Source organism: Eublepharis macularius, chromosome 17 (assembly GCF_028583425.1).
Source record: "Eublepharis macularius isolate TG4126 chromosome 17, MPM_Emac_v1.0, whole genome shotgun sequence".
Classification (NCBI taxonomy): Eukaryota; Metazoa; Chordata; class Lepidosauria; order Squamata; family Eublepharidae; genus Eublepharis; species Eublepharis macularius.
This window is the reverse complement of record NC_072806.1, coordinates 26892629-26914650: the sequence shown is the minus strand read 5'-3', so window position 1 is coordinate 26914650 and position 22022 is coordinate 26892629. Positions and strand designations below refer to the sequence as shown.

Sequence of the window (22022 nt, the reverse complement as noted above, 5' to 3'; positions counted from 1 at the left end):
CATTTATTCTTTACAGAGAAGGAGTTGAGCTAGAAGCATCTACAAAAATCCAGAGCTGCTTTCAATTCTCCCTAGAGAAATGCATTCCTAGTTCGAGCTATCCCCATTCTGCCACAAGGCTCACTTGGCGACCTTGGATCCAGCATCCCTCTCAGCCCTACCTGTCCTTGGAAGAAGGGAAGAATACAAACTGGACAGCCACACAGACAAGACAGACCTTATCTCAGTCTAACCTACCTTACAGGGTTGTTGTGAGAATAAGAAAGTAGATAGGAGATCTTCATGTATACTACTCTGAGAACTTGCATATGACAGTCCCTTTATTTGAATACGATGAAATCTGGAAACCAATTTTAGATGTTTTAAATGCCAAAGAAGTAATTCCCCCAATGCAACAAAGTTTAAATGCTCATTTATTGTAATTCTTGGGTTTTTAACAATTTTCCAAGAGTGGTTTTGATAACGTCTTTTATGGCTTAGTTTTAATCCCTTTCTTGTTTGTACAGTACGGTTTTATCGTTTTTTGTATTAAATTTGGATTAAAAAAAATGTATACTACTGTGAGCTCCTTAGAGGAAAGGCAATGTTCCTCAAAGGTATATTGTGTACATGGCTGCCTCCCCTACCTCAGCCCTTCTACTTAGCTACTTAGCCAGCCTGAACATGGGCGAAACTAACAGCAGCCTGCACACGAGCTTTCTCTGTGGTGGCCCCTACCCTGTGGAACAGCCTGCCCAAGAAGGTCAGCAGAGGCCCAATTCTCCTGGCTTTCCGCAAATGATGCAAAACAAAATTATTCAAAAAGGCTTTTTATTCAGATAGGAGGAAATTATTATAGGAAGGGGGTCTCAGATGCTTCGCTAGTGAGTTAGGGTCCATAGACTTCACCACTATGTTGCCTTGCACATTATCAGTTGCTTTGAATACTATATACTACCTGTGCTTCATGTTATCTAATGTCAGTCCCAGAACTGATTATGGTCTGTTTCAGCAATTCTTCAATTCTGTATTGGATCCTTGCTGATGCTATGTCTTTGTAAAATCCTATGCCATTGTTTATGGAAATGTCCTTGACACTGTAGGGGAAATGTCCTTGCAGCTAATTGTACTAATCTCACACTATGTAATCCGCCTTGAGTCTCAGTGAGAAAGGCGGACTATGGTCGTTTTCACACTGTTTACCGGCCACAGAACTGCTGTTGTTATCGCATGAAATCGTGCCAGGAAGATGCTATCGTTCTGGGAGCTTGGCGCAGTGTTCTGTGGCTGGAAAGCAGTGTAAAAACGGCCTATAAATGACATACATACATACATACATACATACATACATACATACATACATACTACATACATACATACATACATACATACATACATACATACATATTGAGCTGATAGTCTCTGGCCAAGATACTGTAGATGCCTCTGGATCATCTTCTGGTAAGATGGAAAGGGGAAGTTTTCAGCAGACTGTCCCAAAGAGAAGGCTGTTCTCCCAAGAAAGCTGTGGCACCACCCCCTATGAGGGTTGCCAGGTGGCCTCCCTCAAAAAACCGGAAGGAGCCCTCACCTAATTTTTCATGCTCATGCACATGTAGTGTGTGTATGCTCCTAAGTCCAGCATGATGATGGGACTTGCAGTGATGTCATTGCTGGGGCTGCACTTGGGCTGGCTAGCCACTCCCGGGTGGCGCTGTGCAGCTGCAGGAGGCTGGTCAAGTGCCCAGGCTTGTTGGCCACTCCAGGGCGGTGCTAAGCAGCCACAGGAGGTCAGCAGGAGTGCTGTGAAGGGCACCCGGGCTGGCTGGCTGCTCCTGCTGGCACCGCACATGTGGCTCTCACCTGCACAATGTAGTGGGGCGGGGGGAAGTGTCCGGTATTTGGGGAATGTTATTCCTGGACGGTCCCCCCAAATATTGGACTGTCTGGGTGAATACCGAACACCTGGGTACCCTACCCCCTACCTGGAGCTGGATGATTCCCACCCAATTTCCAGAAAAGAGAAGGGTGTGAACCATGCGGGGCCTGAGACTAAAAGGAGTATAAAACCAGCAAAGGGCAAAGGAAGAGCAGGATCTGCTTTACCTTGATTTTCCAACGGAAGTGTATCAGCTGCATCTAAAGCTGGCGCAGGTACATATGAAGGCAAGCCTGCATATGAGCGCAATGAAATGAGGTGCTTTGGAATTTCCTTGGTGTAACCTTAATAAACATGACTTCCATATTCAAGAACTCTTTCTTTCTTTCTTTCTTTCTTTCTTTCTTCCTTCCTTCCTTCCTTCCTTCCTTCCTTCCTTCCTTCCTTCCTTCCTTCCTTCCTTCCTTCCTTCCTTCCTTCCTTCCTTCCTTCTCTCCCTCCCTCCCCTCCCCTCCCCTCCCCTTACTTTTCCCTCCCTCCCTCCCTCCTTCACCTCTGGGAAGAAGACCTGCTTGGGTCAGCATGGATATCTTTGCAGTTCATTCGCCCTGGGCCTGGGTTCTTTTTGGTCCTGACAACACAACCCTCCATAGGCAGCTTGATTATTTGCTGTTTTATTTTGAATAAAATTTATCTCACCCTCTCTAGATGCGTCTTTGAGGGGGCTTCCAGGAAAGGGGTAAAAACCCTAATAAATAATGCACATTTACAGTAAGACTAAAACAATGCAATACAACTAAAAGTAATTCTCAACAATAAAACCCTCCCAATCTACATCTATACAGCCAGCAGCCAATAAAACAGCAGCATAAAACAATCTCAGGAACATAAAAACACCCCATAACACATTATTCAAACCATCAGGGGATGCAGCTTAAAGATGGAATAAAAGGCCACTAAAAAGCCTGGGTAAATGGAAATGTTTTAGCCAGGTAGGCTGGCACTTAAATGCTAATGGGGGGTGTACTGGTTGGTTATCAAAGGATACAACTGCTGCCAGATAAAGATAAAAGTATTCCTTACCAGGTTGCGTTATTTGCGAATGCAGCAAAGAAAGCTTGAGCCAGGAAAAAGAGCCACCCCCGCAATGCTGTTTTATTTTAATGTGATACCTCTGAAGAATATGAATCATGTGTACATGATTTCTGATTTTTTAAACAATGAGATGTTCGAAATTCTTCGTTTTTACCAACAAGTATCTCTTTTGTAATGGTCTTTGGCTATAGCAATAAAGTTGGCTGATTGCAAACTAATGGGGAAGGTGGAGTGGTGCCAAGAGGTGTGAAAATATGTTAAAGTAAAAGGTTACTGGTAGAGCATCCGTTTTTCATACCAAAGGTTGCCAGTTTAATCCTCAGTATCTCCGGTGAAAAGGATCAAGTTGGAGGTTATATGAAAGGGACCACGCAGAGATCCTGACAATCTGAGCAGACAATACAGAACTTGATGGAACAAGGGTCTGATTCAGAAAAAGGCAGCTTCATGTGAACGTATTCATTTCAGCTCTCTAGACCACCAAGAGTCCTGGAATTTTTTACCCCTAATCCACTGTTCCTGACCATAGATGATCTGGCTGTGAGAGCAAGTCAAAAGCACAGACCGAACACAGATTAAACTCTTCCATGCCATTTCCCACGGGCATACAGCTTGAGGTTGCACAAATCTGATTCATGTATGCATATGAGAAGGGGAGGGTAAGGACCTAAGGACAAAATGCCTGTGTCTGAATAGTGCTTTTTTCTCATTTAAGGAAAATAACAACAAAAACAATATTCAGGACAACTTAACCTAGCTATTAGTTAAGATGAAGACTTTTATGAACGTTATCTAAAATGAACGGAAAAATTTGTAAACAAATAGCTGATCTGCAGAACATATTGATGTGATAAGAAATGTATTAGATTGAATGGTGCAATGTATTAGAGTGATAAAATATGAACTTCTTTTCCCCACCCCTCTTAGTAAAAAAAAAAAAAAATTATAAAAAAAAGAAAAAAAAGGACAACTCAACATCCACTCAGAGCGGTTTACAAAATATATTATTACTATCCCCACAACAATCACCCTGTGAGGTGGGTGGGGCTGAGAGAGCTCTGAGAGAGCTGTGACTGACCCAAGGTCACCCAGCTGGCTTCAAGTGGAGGAGTGGGAAATCAAACCCGGCTCTCCAGATTAGTCCTGCCGCTCTTAACCACTACACCCAACTGGCTGCCCAGTGGATAGTTGCCTTGAGCAGGCCTTGAGAGAAGTGGCATATGTATATCAAAAACAAACAAACAAACAAACAAACAAACAAACAAACAAACAAACAAATGATGGATGGATGGATGGATGGATGGATGGATGGATGGATGGAAGGATGGAAGGATGGATGTGGTTGCAGAATGTCCACAAATACTCACAGTTTGGTGAAAGAAATACATGGACAGGTGCTGTGGCACCACAGATTTACATAAAGCATTTTCGAATTCTCCTTAATAGTCTCTTTTCTTAGCTAACCTGCCCCCCCCAGACCTTTGAGCTTTTCCTTATAGCGGAGTTCCGACCCTTTGGTCTGGTTGGGGTTTTTTTCCCCTGCATTGTTTCCCATAATATGCTGACCTGGATAGCCCAGGAGAGCCTGATCTCGTCAGATCTCTAAGCCTGGCCAGTCTTGGTTAGTAATGGGATGGGAGACCTCCAACAAAGACCAAGGTTACAGAGGCAGGCAATGGCAAACCACCTCTGTTAGTTTCTTGCCATGAAAACCCCACCAGAGGTCGCCATAAGTCAACTATGACTTGAGGGCCAGATTTCATTTCCCCCCCCCAGTAATATGATATCCACTTAAAAAGATGTGGTGGCCATGGGTGCAACAAAAAAGACCAGAGACCTTTTCAGATGTTACATACATACATACATACATACATACATACATACATACATACATACATAGATACATACATACATAGATACATACATACATACATACATACATACATACATACATATAATTCAGCATCTGTGTATCATGGGAGCATGTGCAAACTGTTATGCTCTTGATAACATGTGGTCACCATGTTGTCTACAAAGTGGCAATGGTGGGAAAGTGACCAGTTAATGCATCCTGAAGTTATACAAGAACACAAAATATACACGTTGCCCTTGTTCAAAAACATTTAGCATCTTTGGACAAAGGAAAAAACCCTCAGTTTTCTGTTAACTAATACTGGTTAATTTTAAATGCAGTCTTAATGCGACACCTACCAGCCTGCTGTGAACTCCACGTGGGCATCAAAGAATCCAGTGATCTGACCAGAGGCCACTTTCCAGCCTTCGATGCGAGCACGGATCAAGCCTTCCCTTTTTTGGTTGCGCACTACCTTCACAAGGCCAGGGTATCGCTTGTTGACATACTCCTCTAGGGGTGCCTTCAGCTCCTCTGGAAGAAGAAACCCAAATTGCTGAACAGGTAAGTCACTTCGTGGGCCCAGTAGACCTCTAGTATTCATTCCCATGAAGTCCTATAAACAAGTCACGTATAATTGCAAGTTGACCTCATATGACCTTCCTTTCAAATGACATCCCCCACTTGCATGACCTTCATTCCAGTGAAGATGCAGTCACAATTTTTATTGTTATATTTGTACAGGATACTGCGTAGGCATGCTTTGCCACAATTCAAGTCATTTTCTCTCTTCTATACATGTGCCTTGATGAAGCACTGTGTATAATCATGTAAATATGATCACATCAAGATTTTTTTTTTGTATGGTTGTACACTGTTGCTAGGGGGATATGTGCACATCAGTAAAACACTGCACAAAAACACGTTCACGTATGATCCCACCAAGATCACTGTTTTTTACCATAGAATCATAGCGTTGGAAGGGAGCACCAGGGTCATCTAGTCCAACCCTCTGCACAATGCAGGAAATTCACAACTACCCCCCACCCATGCTTGTGTATGTTTAACCAATGCTTGTGTATGCATATAGGTAACCAAACAGGGGAAAAAAAATATGCAAAGGTCCTGAAAGCTATGGCAAACTTCATGTCCCAATTTCAGAATTAATTTTGGAATTTTTTAGAATGAAGAAGGAATGAAATGTAGTGCAGAGAGAATTTCTCCTCCAACATTAATCAGCCAGGGTGGAGGGAGAATCTGGTCATTCATTTGTGGTTATGATTCCGTTGTGCCCCAGGCGTCAGTACAGCTGTTCCTACACCTGATTCAACTTCTATCCCAATTCAGACAGCAAGTCAAATTTGTCCTTCCACAGCCATGGGCAAACCAATGTTTAGAGATCACCATTTGGTTTCTTATCTGCTCAGTATACCTCTTTCTATTAATCTTTCACACTGGACTAAAAGCCATAAGTATAGTATGTCAAATTGGTCATCACATCAAACTGTGGTTTGCAACCCCATTTCGAACCCTGATTTTTGGATTTTGGTTTACCAGACTGATTAAAATGGCATCGTCGGTTATGTCATTTATCATTCCAAATCATATAAGCTTCTTTCATCATGGCCTGGGACACTGTCTGAACTGAGCCTCTTAAGAAACATTCTATCAAGGACAGGCCCATTTGGATATTCTCATCCCCATCTCCTTCTATCCCAGTTCTTTGCAACCTCCTCCCCATGTTGGCTCCATGCTACCCTGAAATCTTGCAAGACCTTTCTTCCGGCAGCAGCTTGAATCACAGCAAAACCAGGTCATCATTGTTGCCAGCACCAGAAAAAGCACCAATATTTGAAAACTGGCATGATATTTGCACAAAGGTATACGATTCATATATTATGGTTTTTAGCTTATGATACATTTTACAATGACAATGTTCACTAGCCCTCTGCAGACATTATAATGGTGTTCCATGTAAACATTGTGGGAGTCCATCAGCCGTGTATTTCAGCAGCACATTACGCGTAATCTTGTAATGTGTGAATTGGGCAACACATGGTGTCTCCATATGGGAACAGCTTCTGTTCACACAAATGCAAAATCTATGTATCAAACAGTTCACATATTATGGGAACACACCATCAGGGCATCACAGGGACCCACATACTCCTAATACACAGGCCATTTTCACACGTGTGTGTAACCTCACGGCATGAAGTGTCTTCCCAGTGCTATTTCCTGGCACGGTCCCCTTTAATGGCACAATGATGTCAGAAAACATGCCATTAAACGGGATCGTGCTGGAAAATTGCGCTAGGAAGATGCTTCTTGCCGTGAGTTTTGCATGATTTTCTGGAGGGTTAGGGCATGTGAAAACGGCCATAGGCTTCCACAACACATGAATGCAACACTTAGATGCCTCCATATTACCAGACATTTCCTTATGTCTCTGAAAGGTAGAGGAGAATAACCTTCCGTGATGACTCTTTTTAAAAAAGATGTATTCCCACCAGGGCCTCTCTTTTCCGTGAATTACTCTTCCCAGCTTTCCTCAGCTCACCTTCCTACCCGGGTTGATGAGAAACTGCAGAAGGTCAACAAAACTACAATTTCCATCAGCTGCAGCAATCCGAAGGTGCCAATGGTGTGAACGCAAAGGCACTCAAATAGTTCTTTTCAATGGTGAATAAATCAGCAATTAGAGCATGGAGTGCTCAGCTCAGGATAAACAAGACACTGCAAGCAGGGCCAGTTCAATTTCTCTAAACATGCAATTTATGAGGATCACAGCACCACCAATTAAAAGAACTGGGGCGGGGGGGGGGGGGGAGGAGCAGTCCTTACAGAATTGTATCACTAGCACAGCACTAGAAAGCACTCCAGTGTGGTTAGAGATGCCAAGTTGACAGAGGTACACATATTCATCCAATAATTAGAAAGGATGATGCTAATTTGAAAGAGGTATTAAATCAAAAGAGGGTTTTGTTCAAGGTACTTAACATTCTTTTCATTCCCTAGGCGTTCCCATATATTTTAATCACCCTTTCTCATTTTTTTCCCTTCCCCGACAGTCGCTGTTTCCATTAGAAACAAACAAAAAAGAAACAGCTCTTTTGTTTGACGTTCAACATCTGGGGAATTGGATTCGCAGGTGGTTTTTGTTCTTAAAAAAAAAAAAGACAACGCAAGTCCTTAAATTTGTAGAAGAAAATGAGAGGGAATCCACTATACGATCCCCAAAGTTAAGCTACAACTCCTGGCAGGCAGCCATTTCCTTTAAAGCCACCAGCTCTATCAGATGAATTCTAGAAACACAACTCCGACTTAATCTCATCAGTGTTGGCAGGTTGCAACAAAGAAGGAGAGGTTTCATCACCCAGGATAACAGCTGATGATTGCCTTGGATTTTCTTCCCATTGTTATGGCTGCTGGCTTTCAGTTCCTTTGTTAAGTTAATAGCCTGGAATATTTCCTCAAGGAGCGGGCGTTAATTGTTAGGAAGCAGTCCCTGATAGTACCCATCAGAGCCTGTGGAAAATGACCTCTCTAGGTGAGGGAAGGTGTATGTGCATGTACGGAAGAAAGGAACAAAATGAAAGACACAACTAGACATGGGCACAAACCCAAAAAAAATTAATGACTCTGCAGTTTGTGGTTCGGTGCTGATGACGATCCCAAAGTCGCGAACCGCAATGGACATTTCCCATTGCCGAACTGGTTTGCGGTTCGTGATGCTCAGAATGGCCCTCGTTGCACTTAGAGAGCCCATATTCACAGGGAGTGTGTAGCAGGCTCTCCTCCAGCCAGCACCCAAGTTTGGTCAAGATTGCAATAGGGATCTTGGAGTTATACCCTCTCCAATCTGAGGCCCCCAGGAAACTCCCACAAAAATCCAAGCTCAATTATACTCTCTCTGTCTCTCCCCAAAGGCTAGCAAGTAGCAAGCAGCAGCTCTGTCCCACTCCACTGCTAGCTGAAAGTGAAACCCAGCCTGGCAGCCCACAGCTATTTATAAGCTGAGGACTCATTGAGAAATGCAGGAGGTCTGTGTTTGGCCGTCAGAGCTGCCTATCAGGGTTTGCAGGGATGAGATTGGAGTGCCCATGGCTACAGAACACCCCTCCCTCCTCCCTCCCCCGGGTGTCTTCTCCCAACTTGTAACCGCTTTGCAGCTCCATGGTTGGAAGGAAGACCTGCCGATCAAGGTAAGCTGGGCTTCCATTCAGGTTTCCAGGGCGACAGAAGGAGCGCAGACAGAGTTCAGGCATTCCCCTGGCTCCATTGCCAGAGGAATTGATTGATGGTGCCTGACTGTCTGGCTTCCCGAACCGCGGCCAAACGCACCGAACCAGGCCTCTTCCGAACGCTGGTTCGTTTGCCGTGGACAATCACGAACTGCTGGATTGCGATCACGCGATCGCCAATTTTGTGGTTTTTTGAAGTTCGTAATGCGGTTCGTGCCCATCTCTAGACACAACAGTTATTAGTTAAGCGCTTCTATGCCTTCTTCTTTGCTCTGTTCTGTATTTCTAAATTAAACAAATATTACCAGAAACCCATACTCATATAAAGCGAACCAAGCCAGAGAATCCAGCCCCTAAAACTTCTTGCTGTTCAGAGAAAATAGGGAGGCACGTAACTCTATTAGATCATTCATTCTGCTTCCAAGCCACCATGGGGTATTGCTTAGAGTGTTACAGTAGGACTTGGTGTCTGTATTCAGACCACTGCTCTGCTATGAAGCTTATTGGGTGACCCTGGGCCAGCCACTCGCAGCCTCATCTCCTTCACAGGGGTGTTTTGAGGACAAAATGCAGGGAATGAATCACATATAATGCTCTGCTGGCCATGTTAATACCAGTCCTGTCTCTCCTGCCACAATTGTAATCTTCCTTCCCTGTCAACCTCTTGAACTGAAAGAGGACAAAGGAGGAGACGTCGCTATAAACAGTAGATGAGGAAGAGAAGACGCTTCTGCAGCCAAAAGCAAGGATGGGGCCATTCTCAGAATTTTACTGGGACCCTAGAAGAATCAGGACCGTTCCTCCATTCAGAGGCTACCAGTGATGTTTATAAAATCAACCAGCTTTGGAGAAAAATGGTAACAGAAATTGCTACAATAAAAAAAGGCACAAAGGAGAAAGATAGACACAGGAAATAGCAACGCCAAACCTCTTGGGCACCGTCAAGAAAAACAAACTCCCTATTCCCACTTCATGCATGCATTCTTCCAAGTGCAAACGAGCTCTTACGTTACTGGCACACAGCTGTCTCCCTAGCGATCTCTTTTTTTTCTGTATTTCTTCTATGCTGAAGCAGAAAGGAAGGACCCCACATATACACCCACCACCACGTCAAAGCAGCTGTACTGCACATGTATGTAATTGTGGCAATTTGGCAGCCTCCAGTTTTCTTTTATGCTATGTAGGCCACATTCCTTTCTGAGGAACATCAAGGAGGTAGGGATTAGAATGTTCATACTCCTGTACGGAAGTGGTTCTGCTTCCCACGTTGTTCCCAACAGAAGGCCATTCAATAAAGTTTCCTGGCCCATGCTTAGGCGATGGATTCAGTATTTATTTGTGTATTTAGAACATCTGTATCCAACATTTCAGAATCAAGGATGAAGGAGCTAGACAGCCAAATGGAGAATATTTGCTAAAGGAAAGGGAAGCAAAATGTTATCTGTTGTTTTGTAAACAGGAAAATGTTTTGATTCCCTGACCTTGGGTGGGTAGCATATTTGCAAGAGGTAACGGTGTATAATGGCTAGGGTGCTGGAAAGAGACTGGTGAGACCCTAATTCAAATTCTCAGTCTGTCATGAAATTAACTGTATGACCACGAACCAGTCACTCTTAGTCTAAGCTTCCTCACAGGGCTGTCATGTGAATAAAAGGGAGAGTGTAACCATGCATGTTGACCTAAACTTCTTTGCGGAAAAGTGCAATATAAGTGTAAGAGAGCTAAGCTTTGGTGGTTTGAATATAAGAAATGGAGTTATACCAGGTCAGGACATTGGTCTCTTCAGCTCTGTATTGTCTACTCTGACCGGCAGCCGCTTTCCATGGGACAGTCCCTAAAGAAGCTCAACATGCATTGCACTCCAGCCACCCAACTAGAATGGATTGCAAGGGAGAGCCAAATTTGTTTTTCACACGTCTGTCCTGTTTGAGCACATAGAGAAGGATGGAAAGAAACTCCCTTCTTTTTAAACACTACAAAAGAAGTTAATGGCTGAGGGAAACCCAAGTCAAGCTGTGATGGGTATCTGTCAATCTTCAGCTTTGATAACCTTTCGCCTTGTGAGACATGAGGAGGAGAGGGACGCTGGGTTACTTTTCATCCTCACCGTCCAGAGGATATTAGAACTTTCCTTCAGAGATCCAAGGCCAAGATTGGTTGAGGTCGCCTGGTTGCCATGGATATCAAGAACGCAAGATAAAAATGCTGAAGAAAAGAAACTCCTGATATTTGGAGAGTTCTGAACAGAAGGGGAGTCTGGCTAGTAGGACAAGGATTTTAGCTAAGGCCAATAGAACTGTTTTTCATTTGCATACATATGCTTATATTTTATAATTAAAACAATTGAAAGATGCCTAATTTGATTCCATACTTTATTTAAACGAGTGTAGGGATGTGCGTTTCGGCATTCAGAATGCCGAAAGAATGCCGAAACAAAAGTATTTCGGCTTCTTTCGGGGAATGCCGAAACGTTTCGGGGAATGCCGAAACGTTTCGGGTAGCCGAAAGAAAAAAGCCAAAACGTTTCGGGATTCTTTCGGCTTTCTTTCGGCTTTTCTATGGGAAAATGCCTCCGTCTTCCAGGACGCCTGGAGGAGGCATTTTCCCACTGAATAAGCCCAAAATTGGTGGGGACCTTCCTCTAACCCTTCTCTAACAACCACCCAAGTTTCAGACAGATTGGACTTTGGGGGGCCATGTTATGGCCCCCCAAAGCAGGTCCCCCCATCCTCCCATAAGAAAGCGAAGGAGCAGCATATTGTTAGCATGCTGCTGCTGATCTTTCTTCATTATTTCCTATGGGGAAAAAATGAAGAGGCAGGCTTCCTTTGCCAGGGGTGGCATTTTGCATGTAAAATGCCCCCCAGCCCTCAGGGGCCCTTCTCCCACCCCTCCTCCCACCCCCCACCAAGGCTCAGCCTGCTCCCACTTGGGGGGGCCATTTCATGGCCTCCCCAAGTAGGTGCTCTAATCTCTACCACTGACAGCTGGGGGAGGCTTGTGTTGCCAGGGGTGGCATTTTGCATGCAAAATGCCCCCCAACCCTCTGGGGCCCTTCTCCCACCCCTCCTCCCACCCCCCACCAAGGCTCAGCCTGCTCCCACTTGGGGGGGGCATTTCATGGCCTCCCCAAGTAGGTGCTCTGCTCTCATCTCTACCACTGACAGCTGGGGGAGGCTTGTGTTGCCCGGGGTGGCATTTTGCATGCAAAATGCCCCCCAGCCCTCTGGGGCCCTTCTCCCACCCTTCCTCCCACCCCCCACCAAGGCTCAGACTGCTCCCACTTGGGGGGGCCATTTCATGGCATCCCCAAGTAGGTCCTCTCAGCCCCTAAAGTCCACCCCTTACAGCCCCACACAAACCCAATTCCCCCCCAGCTGCCACACACAGACCCAAATCCCCACATTAGCCCCTCACAGACCCAAATCCACCCCCACCTGCCCCACACCCATAACCCCAGGAACAGGCTGGCAAAGGCCAGCCCTCTCCCTTTGTTCCCTATGCTGGGAACTTCTAAACTCTCTTTCCCTGGGCAATTCTGCACAGCCCAGGGGTGCCACAATGGTGGGCACACTTCTGAGTGCCAGCTGGTCCCTGTGAAAGAGCACCTGAACCACAGACACCCTCCCTCAAATTCCCCCACCACCTACAGAGATGGCTGGCCAGCCAGCCCCATTGTTCCCTATGATGGGAACCAACTGCACAACAAAGAATAAAACAAGAACAACACAAAATAAAGTTTTAAAAAAATTATTTTCTCCCTTCCAAAGTACAAGTAGGCAAAGCATTATGACACATTACACCAGCAGTCCCCCACACAGAAAAATTAAAACAAAACTCACTTAACATCAGAGAATCACAAAGCATGATTCCTGTCAAAAACACTTTATTTCTTGAACAGCTTTAGGTTACACAGCAGGGGGGAACACCAAAGGGCATGGCAGCACTATCTTGCACAAAAATAACACAACTCACTTAACATCAGAGAATCACAAAAACACAATTCCTGTCAAAAACACTTTATTTCTTGAACAGCTTTAGGTTACACAGCAGGGGGGAACACCAAAGGGCATGGCAGCACTATCTTACACAAAATAACACAACTCACTTAACATCAGAGAATCACAAAAGCACAATTCCTGTCAAAAACACTTTATTTCTTGAACAGCTTTAGGCTACACAGCAGGGGGGGGGACACCAAAGGGCATGGAAGCAGTATCTTACACAAAAATAACACAACTCACTTCACATTAAAGAATCACCCCAAAAAATAGCTGTCAAAAGCACTTTATTTATGTAACTGCTTTAGGTTACACAGTAGGAAGGCACCGCAGAGCAGGAAAGCAGTGTACTACACAAAAATAACACAACTCACTTCACATCAGAGAATCACACAAACACAATTGCTGTCAAAAACGGTGAAGTGGGTTGTATTATTTTTTGTAGTACATTGCTATCATGCCCTGTTGTGCCCTCCTACTGTGTAACCTAAAGCTGTTCAAGAAATAAAGTGTTTTTGCCAGGAATTGTGTTTTTGTGATTCTCTGATGTTAAGTGAGTTGTGTTATTTTTGTGTAAGATAGTGCTGCCATGCCCTTTGGTGTTCCCCCCTGCTGTGTAACCTAAAGCTGTTCAAGAAATAAAGTGTTTTTGACAGGAATTGTGTTTTTGTGATTCTCTGATGTTAAGTGAGTTGTGTTATTTTTGTGCAAGATAGTGCTGCCATGCCCTTTGGTGTTCCCCCCTGCTGTGTAACCTAAAGCTGTTCAAGAAATAAAGTGTTTTTGACAGGAATCATGCTTTGTGATTCTCTGATGTTAAGTGAGTTTTGTTTTAATTTTTCTGTGTGGGGGACTGCTGGTGTAATGTGTCATAATGCTTTGCCTACTTGTACTTTGGAAGGGAGAAAATAATTTTTTTAAAACTTTATTTTGTGTTGTTCTTGTTTTATTCTTTGTTGTGCAGTTGGTTCCCATCATAGGGAACAATGGGGCTGGCTGGCCAGCCATCTCTGTAGGTGGTGGGGGAATTTGAGGGAGGGTGTCTGTGGTTCAGGTGCTCTTTCACAGGGACCAGCTGGCACTCAGAAGTGTGCCCACCATTGTGGCACCCCTGGGCTGTGCAGAATTGCCCAGGGAAAGAGAGTTTAGAAGTTCCCAGCATAGGGAACAAAGGGAGAGGGCTGGCCTTTGCCAGCTTGTTCCTGGGGTTATGGGTGTGGGGCAGGTGGGGGTGGATTTGGGTCTGTGAGGGGCTAATGTGGGGATTTGGGTCTGTGTGTGGCAGCTGGGGGGGAATTGGGTTTGTGTGGGGCTGTAAGGGGTGGACTTTAGGGGCTGAGAGGACCTACTTGGGGATGCCATGAAATGGCCCCCCCAAGTGGGAGCAGTCTGAGCCTTGGTGGGGGGTGGGAGGAAGGGTGGGAGAAGGGCCCCAGAGGGCTGGGGGGCATTTTGCATGCAAAATGCCACCCCTGGCAACACAAGCCTCCCCCAGCTGTCAGTGGTAGAGATGAGAGCAGAGCACCTACTTGGGGAGGCCATGAGATGCCCCCCCAAGTGGGAGCAGGCTGAGCCTTGGTGGGGGGTGGGAGGAGGGGTGGGAGAAGGGCCCCAGAGGGTTGGGGGGCATTTTGCATGCAAAATGCCACCCCTGGCAACACAAGCCTCCCCCAGCTGTCAGTGGTAGAGATTAGAGCACCTACTTGGGGAGGCCATGAAATGGCCCCCCCAAGTGGGAGCAGGCTGAGCCTTGGTGGGGGGTGGGAGGAGGGGTGGGAGAAGGGCCCCTGAGGGCTGGGGGGCATTTTGCATGCAAAATGCCACCCCTGGCAAAGGAAGCCTGCCTCTTCATTTTTTCCCCATAGGAAATAATGAAGAAAGATCAGCAGCAGCATGCTAACAATATGCTGCTCCTTCGCTTTCTTATGGGAGGATGGGGGGACCTGCTTTGGGGGGCCATAACATGGCCCCCCAAAGTCCAATCTGTCTGAAACTTGGGTGGTTGTTAGAGAAGGGTTAGAGGAAGGTCCCCACCAATTTTGGGCTTATTCGGTGGGAAAATGCCTCCTCCAGGCGTCCTGGAAGACGGAGGCATTTTCCCTTAGAAAAAAGCCGAAAGAATGCCGAAATAATGCCGAAAGAATCCCGAAAGTCGAAAGCCGAAAGAGATTCTTGTTTCGGCTTTCGGCTTTAACGATAGAGAATCTTCTTTCGGCTTTCTACTTTCGGCTATAGCCGAAAATTTTTGGCTTGCACACCCCTAAACGAGTGTTTATTATGGAAGAGTTCTCCTTCCGGTGGTAGGGTTTAGTAGATACAGCTAAAGCAAATGAGAATTTTTTAAAAGTCTGGGCCTTCGTTTCTGCTGGTCTGCACCCCCTGCCCTGAGGACGTGGTTAAAATATCAGAGCAGGACTGGAGAAACTCGGATTCAAAGCCCCATAGTGTCATGAAGCTTACTGAGTGACTTTGACCCAGATAGGTTTGCCAGCCTCCAGGTAGTGGCTGGAGATCTCCCAGAATTACAACTGATCTCCAGGCCACAGAAATCAGTTCGCCTGGAGAAAATGGCTACTTTGGGGGGTGGACTCTATGGAATTAAGCCATGCCAAGGTCTTTTCCCTCCCCAAACCCCATGTTCTTCAGGTTTCTCCAGGTGTCACCCCCCAGATCTCCAGGAATTTCCCAACTTGGAGCTGGCAACCCTAGGCCCAGACTATTTGCAGGGTTTTTGTTTAAAGCTAAACAGAAGAGGAAGGACTGTGCAAGCCATTTGAACTCTTTAGGGGAAGGGGAAGGATGGGCTAAAGATATAAACATAACAACACATATACCATCACTGGAAGCATTTGTTACCCAACTGAGCTCCAGTACTGAGATCAGGCCAGGCTGCAAGAAGAATGTCTGACTGAGGGGTGGTGGTGGTAAAGAAAGAAGGACGTGTCTCTCCTCACCTGAGTACCTCTTCTGAAGTAACACCCCTTCATCTCCATGGTCTGCTTTATCCATGAATGAGGGTACACGTGAATCAGAAACAGGGCTACCCTATCTCACTGAGTTTGGCCATGAGCTCAGAGGAAGCAAGTGGCCTGTGACCTGTGCACGTCTTCAAAAACTGGTACTCTTTCCTGCCTTTGTCTGATGATGATCAACAAGCGCCGTGGGTTGTTGATGTGAACTATGAAGGACACTAATGAGTATCTTCAATCACAGCAAATGTTATTTCATGGAGGGGAAAGTACATATAGGCTTGTGCTTTAATGAGATGAGGCTGGTGTCTGAAGTGCCTTTTTGAAGAAATCCTTGAGGGCTTTCCTGTCTTCAACAGATGGCTGCTTTGCCAAAGGAAAAAGATGCTGTAATATTCATGGTGGAAACATTACTTGTTCAGCAAGATGGGAGATAGTTGGACAGGAGACTCAAGAACACCCCGTGACTGCAAGTGGCACTTGGAGGTTGTTTGCTATAGGCAATCTACAAAACTAGGGATGCTAATGGATTTTAAAGGGGGGGGTCATCTTGCAATCTCCTCCCATATTCAAATCTGGGGCATGATTCAAATGTAACTTTTCTATGTTATCTGGAGGAGGAGGAGGAGGAGAGTGCCCTCAAGTCAGAGTTGACTTATGGCGACCCCTGGCAGGGTTTTCATGGCAAGAGGTGGTTTGCCATTGCCTGCCTCTGCAACCCTCATCTTTGTTGGTGGCCTCCAGCCAACCCAGCTTAGCTTCAGAGATCTGATGAGATCAGGCTCACCTGGTCTATCCAGGTATATGTTATCTGGAGAAGGTTCTATATCCCACAAGCTGATGGGAAGGACTAATCTTCCATTACCTTCTGCAATTGTTCCAACTGCAGTTACCAACAGCTGCCCTACACAGAACAATTGCTTTACTTTCCTTTTCCTCCTGATGCTTTGGCAAAAAATAAACCCAGCTGGACCCATTAGCCCTGCCTGTTTATTCTGTGGGCCCTTTCTTGGGAATCTTTAACACTTCCTTCTTCCCTTTTTCCAGTGCATGATTGCTGGGTCAGAACTGGCATGAATTTATGCTTGCCTTGAGTCTGCCATAAAGCACAGTTGTTTTAGAGTTTTGTACATACATTGCTTTACAATCTGGTTAGACTAAAATGAACTATGGTTGAATTTACGCACATAACCATAAGGCATTCAAAACTCCACCTTTCTGCAATCACACTGGCCATATTTTTCTCTAGAACCAAGTGCCCCATACAATCAAATTGCTGTCGCTTGCAATTTAAAATTGAGCCAATTTATTTGCATGCGTGCAGTCTGGAAGGTGCGAGTGGGGGAGCATTGTTGCAATGTACTGGTTCATTGCGTTTACGCAGTCTGCTTCCGACTGGTCAGTGAGATTGTTTTTAGGGCCACTGACATCCTGGAAATGTCTTGTAAACAACTTGAAGGTGGTCCCAGAGAGTGATGAGGGCGACATTTGCAAATAATGGGCTCGCTTTGCAAATATCCCCCTGGTGACAATACTCATTTTAATTACAAGCCAAGCACCCTTTGCTCTGAAACTCATATTCTGTTTGCAATTGATAAAAAGACATCTTTTAAGTGAATGACCCACTTTTACACCTATGGCATTCAGTTCATCAGACCAAATAGCACAGCGGGACAGCCACTGTCGGCACATACTCAGAACGTAATTAGTTTGCTTGCTCTCGGTGAGAAACTATCTTTCCTGGTTACTGAAATTAACTCAAGGTTCTTTAAATGGCAATCTGATTTACAGAACTGTGGTCCATTGGCAGTTCAGCAAAATTATCATCACCCTGGAAGCACTGTACGGAGGAATTTCTCTGGGGGACTGCTCAATGGGAATTTGGAATAGCACTGCGAGAGCAGGTGCTAAACACTCTTCCCAAGACACAGTTGAAAAGTGCATGATGCTAGCAGTCTTGATGAAGCTCAGTTGGTCTTGGTTTGGTAAGAGTCTGGAAGGGGGACTGCCGCAGAACCTCATGAATGGTGCCTTGCTTATTCATTTCATTTATACCCCCCCCCCCATTTCTTCCCAATGGAGGCCCAAAGCAGCTTACGTCATTCCCCTGCCCTCCATTTTATGCTCATGACAACCCTGAAAGGCAGGTTGTGTTGGAGTATAACAATGTCTGTTGTACAAAGAAGAAGAGAAGAAGAACCTGAGGAGGCAGCAGGTTCCAGCTAGACAGGGGGAATACCTTCTTTCTAAAAGGGCTTTTTCTGGTTGGTTTGTGGAATGCTATTCTCAGACCTTTCTTCTGCAACTCTTCTAGAACTCTCACAACCAGTAAAGCAGCTAGGTTATCTCTTCTCTTTCCTATCCAGTTTGTGAGCTTCATACAATAAAGCTTTTGTTATTCTTAATCAGTGCAGTGTGCTGGCCTATGCATAGGTCCTCTGCCAACAGGTTAGGCTGTGTGACTGCCCCTAGGTCTCTGTGATCCTGGCTGGTCATGGTTAGCCCTTGCACTGGACAACTGATGGCACCCAGGCACATACCAGGGAACCAGGTCAGCCCACCTGGGCATGCTTTGACTGCTGCTGGGAACTTGGAGTCTCCCCATAGCCCCCAGTGGGATGGGTGGCTCCTGGGACGGTGACCTCATGCCAAGGTTGAGCCATGGTGGCTGGGGCTACCCTTATGAAGGAAGGCATGTCACTTGGTTGGAAAGGCAGTATAGGAGGAAACACATGGGGGCAGAGTCCCTCATTGGAGTGGGCGTTAAAGGTCGTGCTTTGTGTAGCTGGAGGTGGCTGGGATCCAAGGAGAAAGAAGACTGAGCTACCAAGCACAATAGAAGTGTTTGCAAGCTGACGTGAATGTCTTTTGTGTGTTCTTTGGGAGTAGGAGGTCGACATGGGTGGCCAGCCCCATCCCAGTCTGTTGCAGACCCCAACATTGTTCACCTCTCACACTCCCATGACCATCGCAGCAACACCTACCAAGGCCATAATCACCCAGCAAGCTTACATTGCAATGTGAAGAATCCAACCGGGGTCTCCCAGATCCTAAACGGACACTTTAACCACTCCATCACACTGGCTTTCTCCATGATGAAAGAAAGGTAAGATATCCATGCAATAAATGACTACAGTAAATGGTGCTCCAGTTCACAGAACTCTTTTAAAAAATGTCAAATCATTGGTAGGAAAAGCTCATACTCAGAGGCCAGATACAGTTCAATTGGTGGGGGAAGGGGTTCACTCATTATTCATCCCAGATGCTATCCTAAAGACTTTCAGTCTTGTTGAGTCTGTGGGCATTTGAGGAATTCAGAGGACAGGGAGGGGGTACCACCCCAAAATGCAGGCCACGTGGGCAAGCACACCATGTTGAGAGCTTGCAAAGCCACACATCCTCCTATGATGGAGGCAGCTGTTTCTTAATGAGTGCTCCCTGCAGATGCCAAAGCGACACCTCCTAGGGTTTTTTTTTAATCCCTTCCTTCTTCAGTGAAGTGGAGGAAAATCAGAACTGGTTCTTTGCTCTGGGAAAGAGATGCTTTGTCAAAGTAGCAAATGGGAAACCAGGAAACCCATCAGCAATGCCACGGTGGGCAACCACGACATTGTCTCATTTCTAACAGCTCACTAGGATGGAGTTGGGTAAGCAGGAACATTAGCCTCACAGCGTTCTCCCGAGTGCACCGGGGGAATACTGCAACACAGGCTTGCATCTTTCCCCCCTGCCCCCCCATGCAAAACGTTGACCTGGGTCACCTTCATCACTGTTGTCATCTACGAGGATGATTTCCTTCAGGAGATGGGCGGGCGTATGATTCACTGCGCTGTGTACCGAGCGCAGGATGACGGACAATGCCTCATTCACAAAGATAAAAATGATGGAAATCTGTGGGAGATCCTTTGGGTATTTCAGCTCTTTACACCTGTTGGAGAAAACACACACAAACAGAAAACTAAGGTTAACCCTTAAAACACCTAGCACTCTCATTTCATTTCAATATTTTCTCCTGCTTTTTGATCCAATGGAGCACTGAAGCAGCTGGCATAGATAAAAAAATCTAGACAGTGAGAGAATAAAAATTTAAGAAAAAAAAAAACAAGCTTATCTTTAGGAACTCTGCAAACAAGGATAGCGCCTGGCCCTGTTGCCTCAATATATAATCCATCATATTTTAGTTCATCTTTAATCAAAAACACTCGGAAACATTTTTCTTACTTGGCACCTTAGATGTAAGAGACAGAAAGAGGGACAGAGACTTCCCTGGGAAGGGAGTTCCACAGTCTTGCAGCTGCTACAGAAAAATTCCCAATACACATAACCAGTACGCCTCCAAAAATGGCACAACATAGATAGAACAGCCTCTGAAATTTATATATAAGGTAAACATATACAAGTTTGAAGATATCTGGGAGTAGGCTTGGCAGCTCTAAATTCCTGGAGATATAAGGTGGGTAACTGGGGCGGGTGGAGTTTGGGGAAGGGAGGGAGCTCAGCGGGATGCAATGCCGCTGTCAGTTTCTATAAGTAAATTCAAGAAGAAAACCAATGGATTGGGCCTGATGGGAGCACTTCCATTATGCCCAATCCAATCCATTATTTTTCCCTTGTTGAATTTTTTTTACTATAAAATGACCAAATTTAAATCTTTTTGTTGCCACCGAGATTGGGTAGGCAAGATACTGGGGAAAACTGAAACCTTTCCAACTCCAGAGTAACTTCTCGAAGTTAACAGAATACTAACAACCTCATGAACAAGGTTTACTTTAGAACTGCCTTGGGCTATTCAGTTCCATTTGGAATCGAGAGACTCCCGTTTGCTGATTACTGGAAACGTAGAACAACCAAAAGAAATGCCCTCTTGTAATCTATAATGGATATTTTTCTGTGAACATAATACATTATTTTTAAAGGAATTGGATTTTGCTGTGTGTCATATTCACTGGGCTTTCTGTGCTAACCTGCCCTCCGGTTCTTCTTCTTCCTTGACACCCTGCTCTCGCACATAACTTGTAGGTGTTAATATCGGAGCAGGCAAAAACCATCCTCTGGTTGCCAAGACAAATGGCTTGGGTAACTTGCCCTCTTTTAAATACCGTTAAATTGATAAAAAGGTACCTGTGTGTGTCTGACTTGGCTGCAAGCAGGAGCACGGGCGGCCTCACTTTAGTAAGTTAATAAATTTTCTTAATGCTTCCCCCTTGCATCTGGCAATGATCTCCAGTATTAAAATATAGGACGGTGCAGGGCGAGAGTACTTTGCACACAACGGGGCGAGAATTCTTAACTGCTTGCCATTTTAACATAAAGATGTTTTACTATCCCTGCGCCCATGCCAGATGAATGTGGCGCAAACTCCCTTAGCCAAGCAGTTAGAGCAGGGCTTTTTTTCAGGGGGAACGTGGGGGAACGGAGTTCCGGAACCTCTTGAAAATGGTCACATGGCTGGTGGCCCTGCCCCCTGATCTCCAGACAGAGGGGAGTTTAGATCGCGGAGGGCAATCTCAACTCCCCTCGGTCTGGAGATCAGGGGGCGGGGCCACCAGCCATGTGACCATTTTCTCTGAGGGCAACCCACTGAGTTCCACCACCTCTTTTCCCAGAAAAAAAGCCCTGAGTTAGAGTAATGAAAATATTCCGAGTTGCTGCCCAAATATAAGGCTTCAGGACAGTAGAATAGGGATGAGGCTGTGGTTTGGTGATAAAAGGTGTGCCTTCCATGCAGAAGGGCCCCAAGTTCAAACACTGATGTCGCCAGTTAAAGCATCACAAGGCCAAACTGTGTGTGATGTTTTGGATCTGCAGCTTTTTCTGTAGATATGTTTTTCTCTGCTTTGGTTGCCAAACTGCAACAATTTTGGGGAGCCTCCACATAATGATATGCCCCAAATGTCCTTTCCCTATACTTAACCACCTAGTCAGAAAACCTGTGTCTATGGAAGTTTGCTAAGTATCTTATGCAGACAGAGAGGCATCAACACTATGGCTGGAAAGATGTTT

At 45.4% G+C, this 22022-nt stretch overlaps 1 protein-coding gene across 1 annotated transcript in view; it reads right to left on the bottom strand.

Moving 5' to 3' along the window:
• The window catches only part of GALNT17 (polypeptide N-acetylgalactosaminyltransferase 17), a 278401-nt gene that overhangs the window by 125485 nt on the left and 130894 nt on the right, over positions 1-22022 (bottom strand). Inside the window, exons 3-4 of the mRNA XM_055000990.1 lie at positions 19781-19947; positions 5165-5339 (exon numbers count right to left, since the gene is read on the bottom strand). Coding sequence (XP_054856965.1) covers positions 5165-5339; positions 19781-19947 — 342 coding nt within the window. The remainder of the gene's footprint in view (positions 1-5164; positions 5340-19780; positions 19948-22022) is intronic.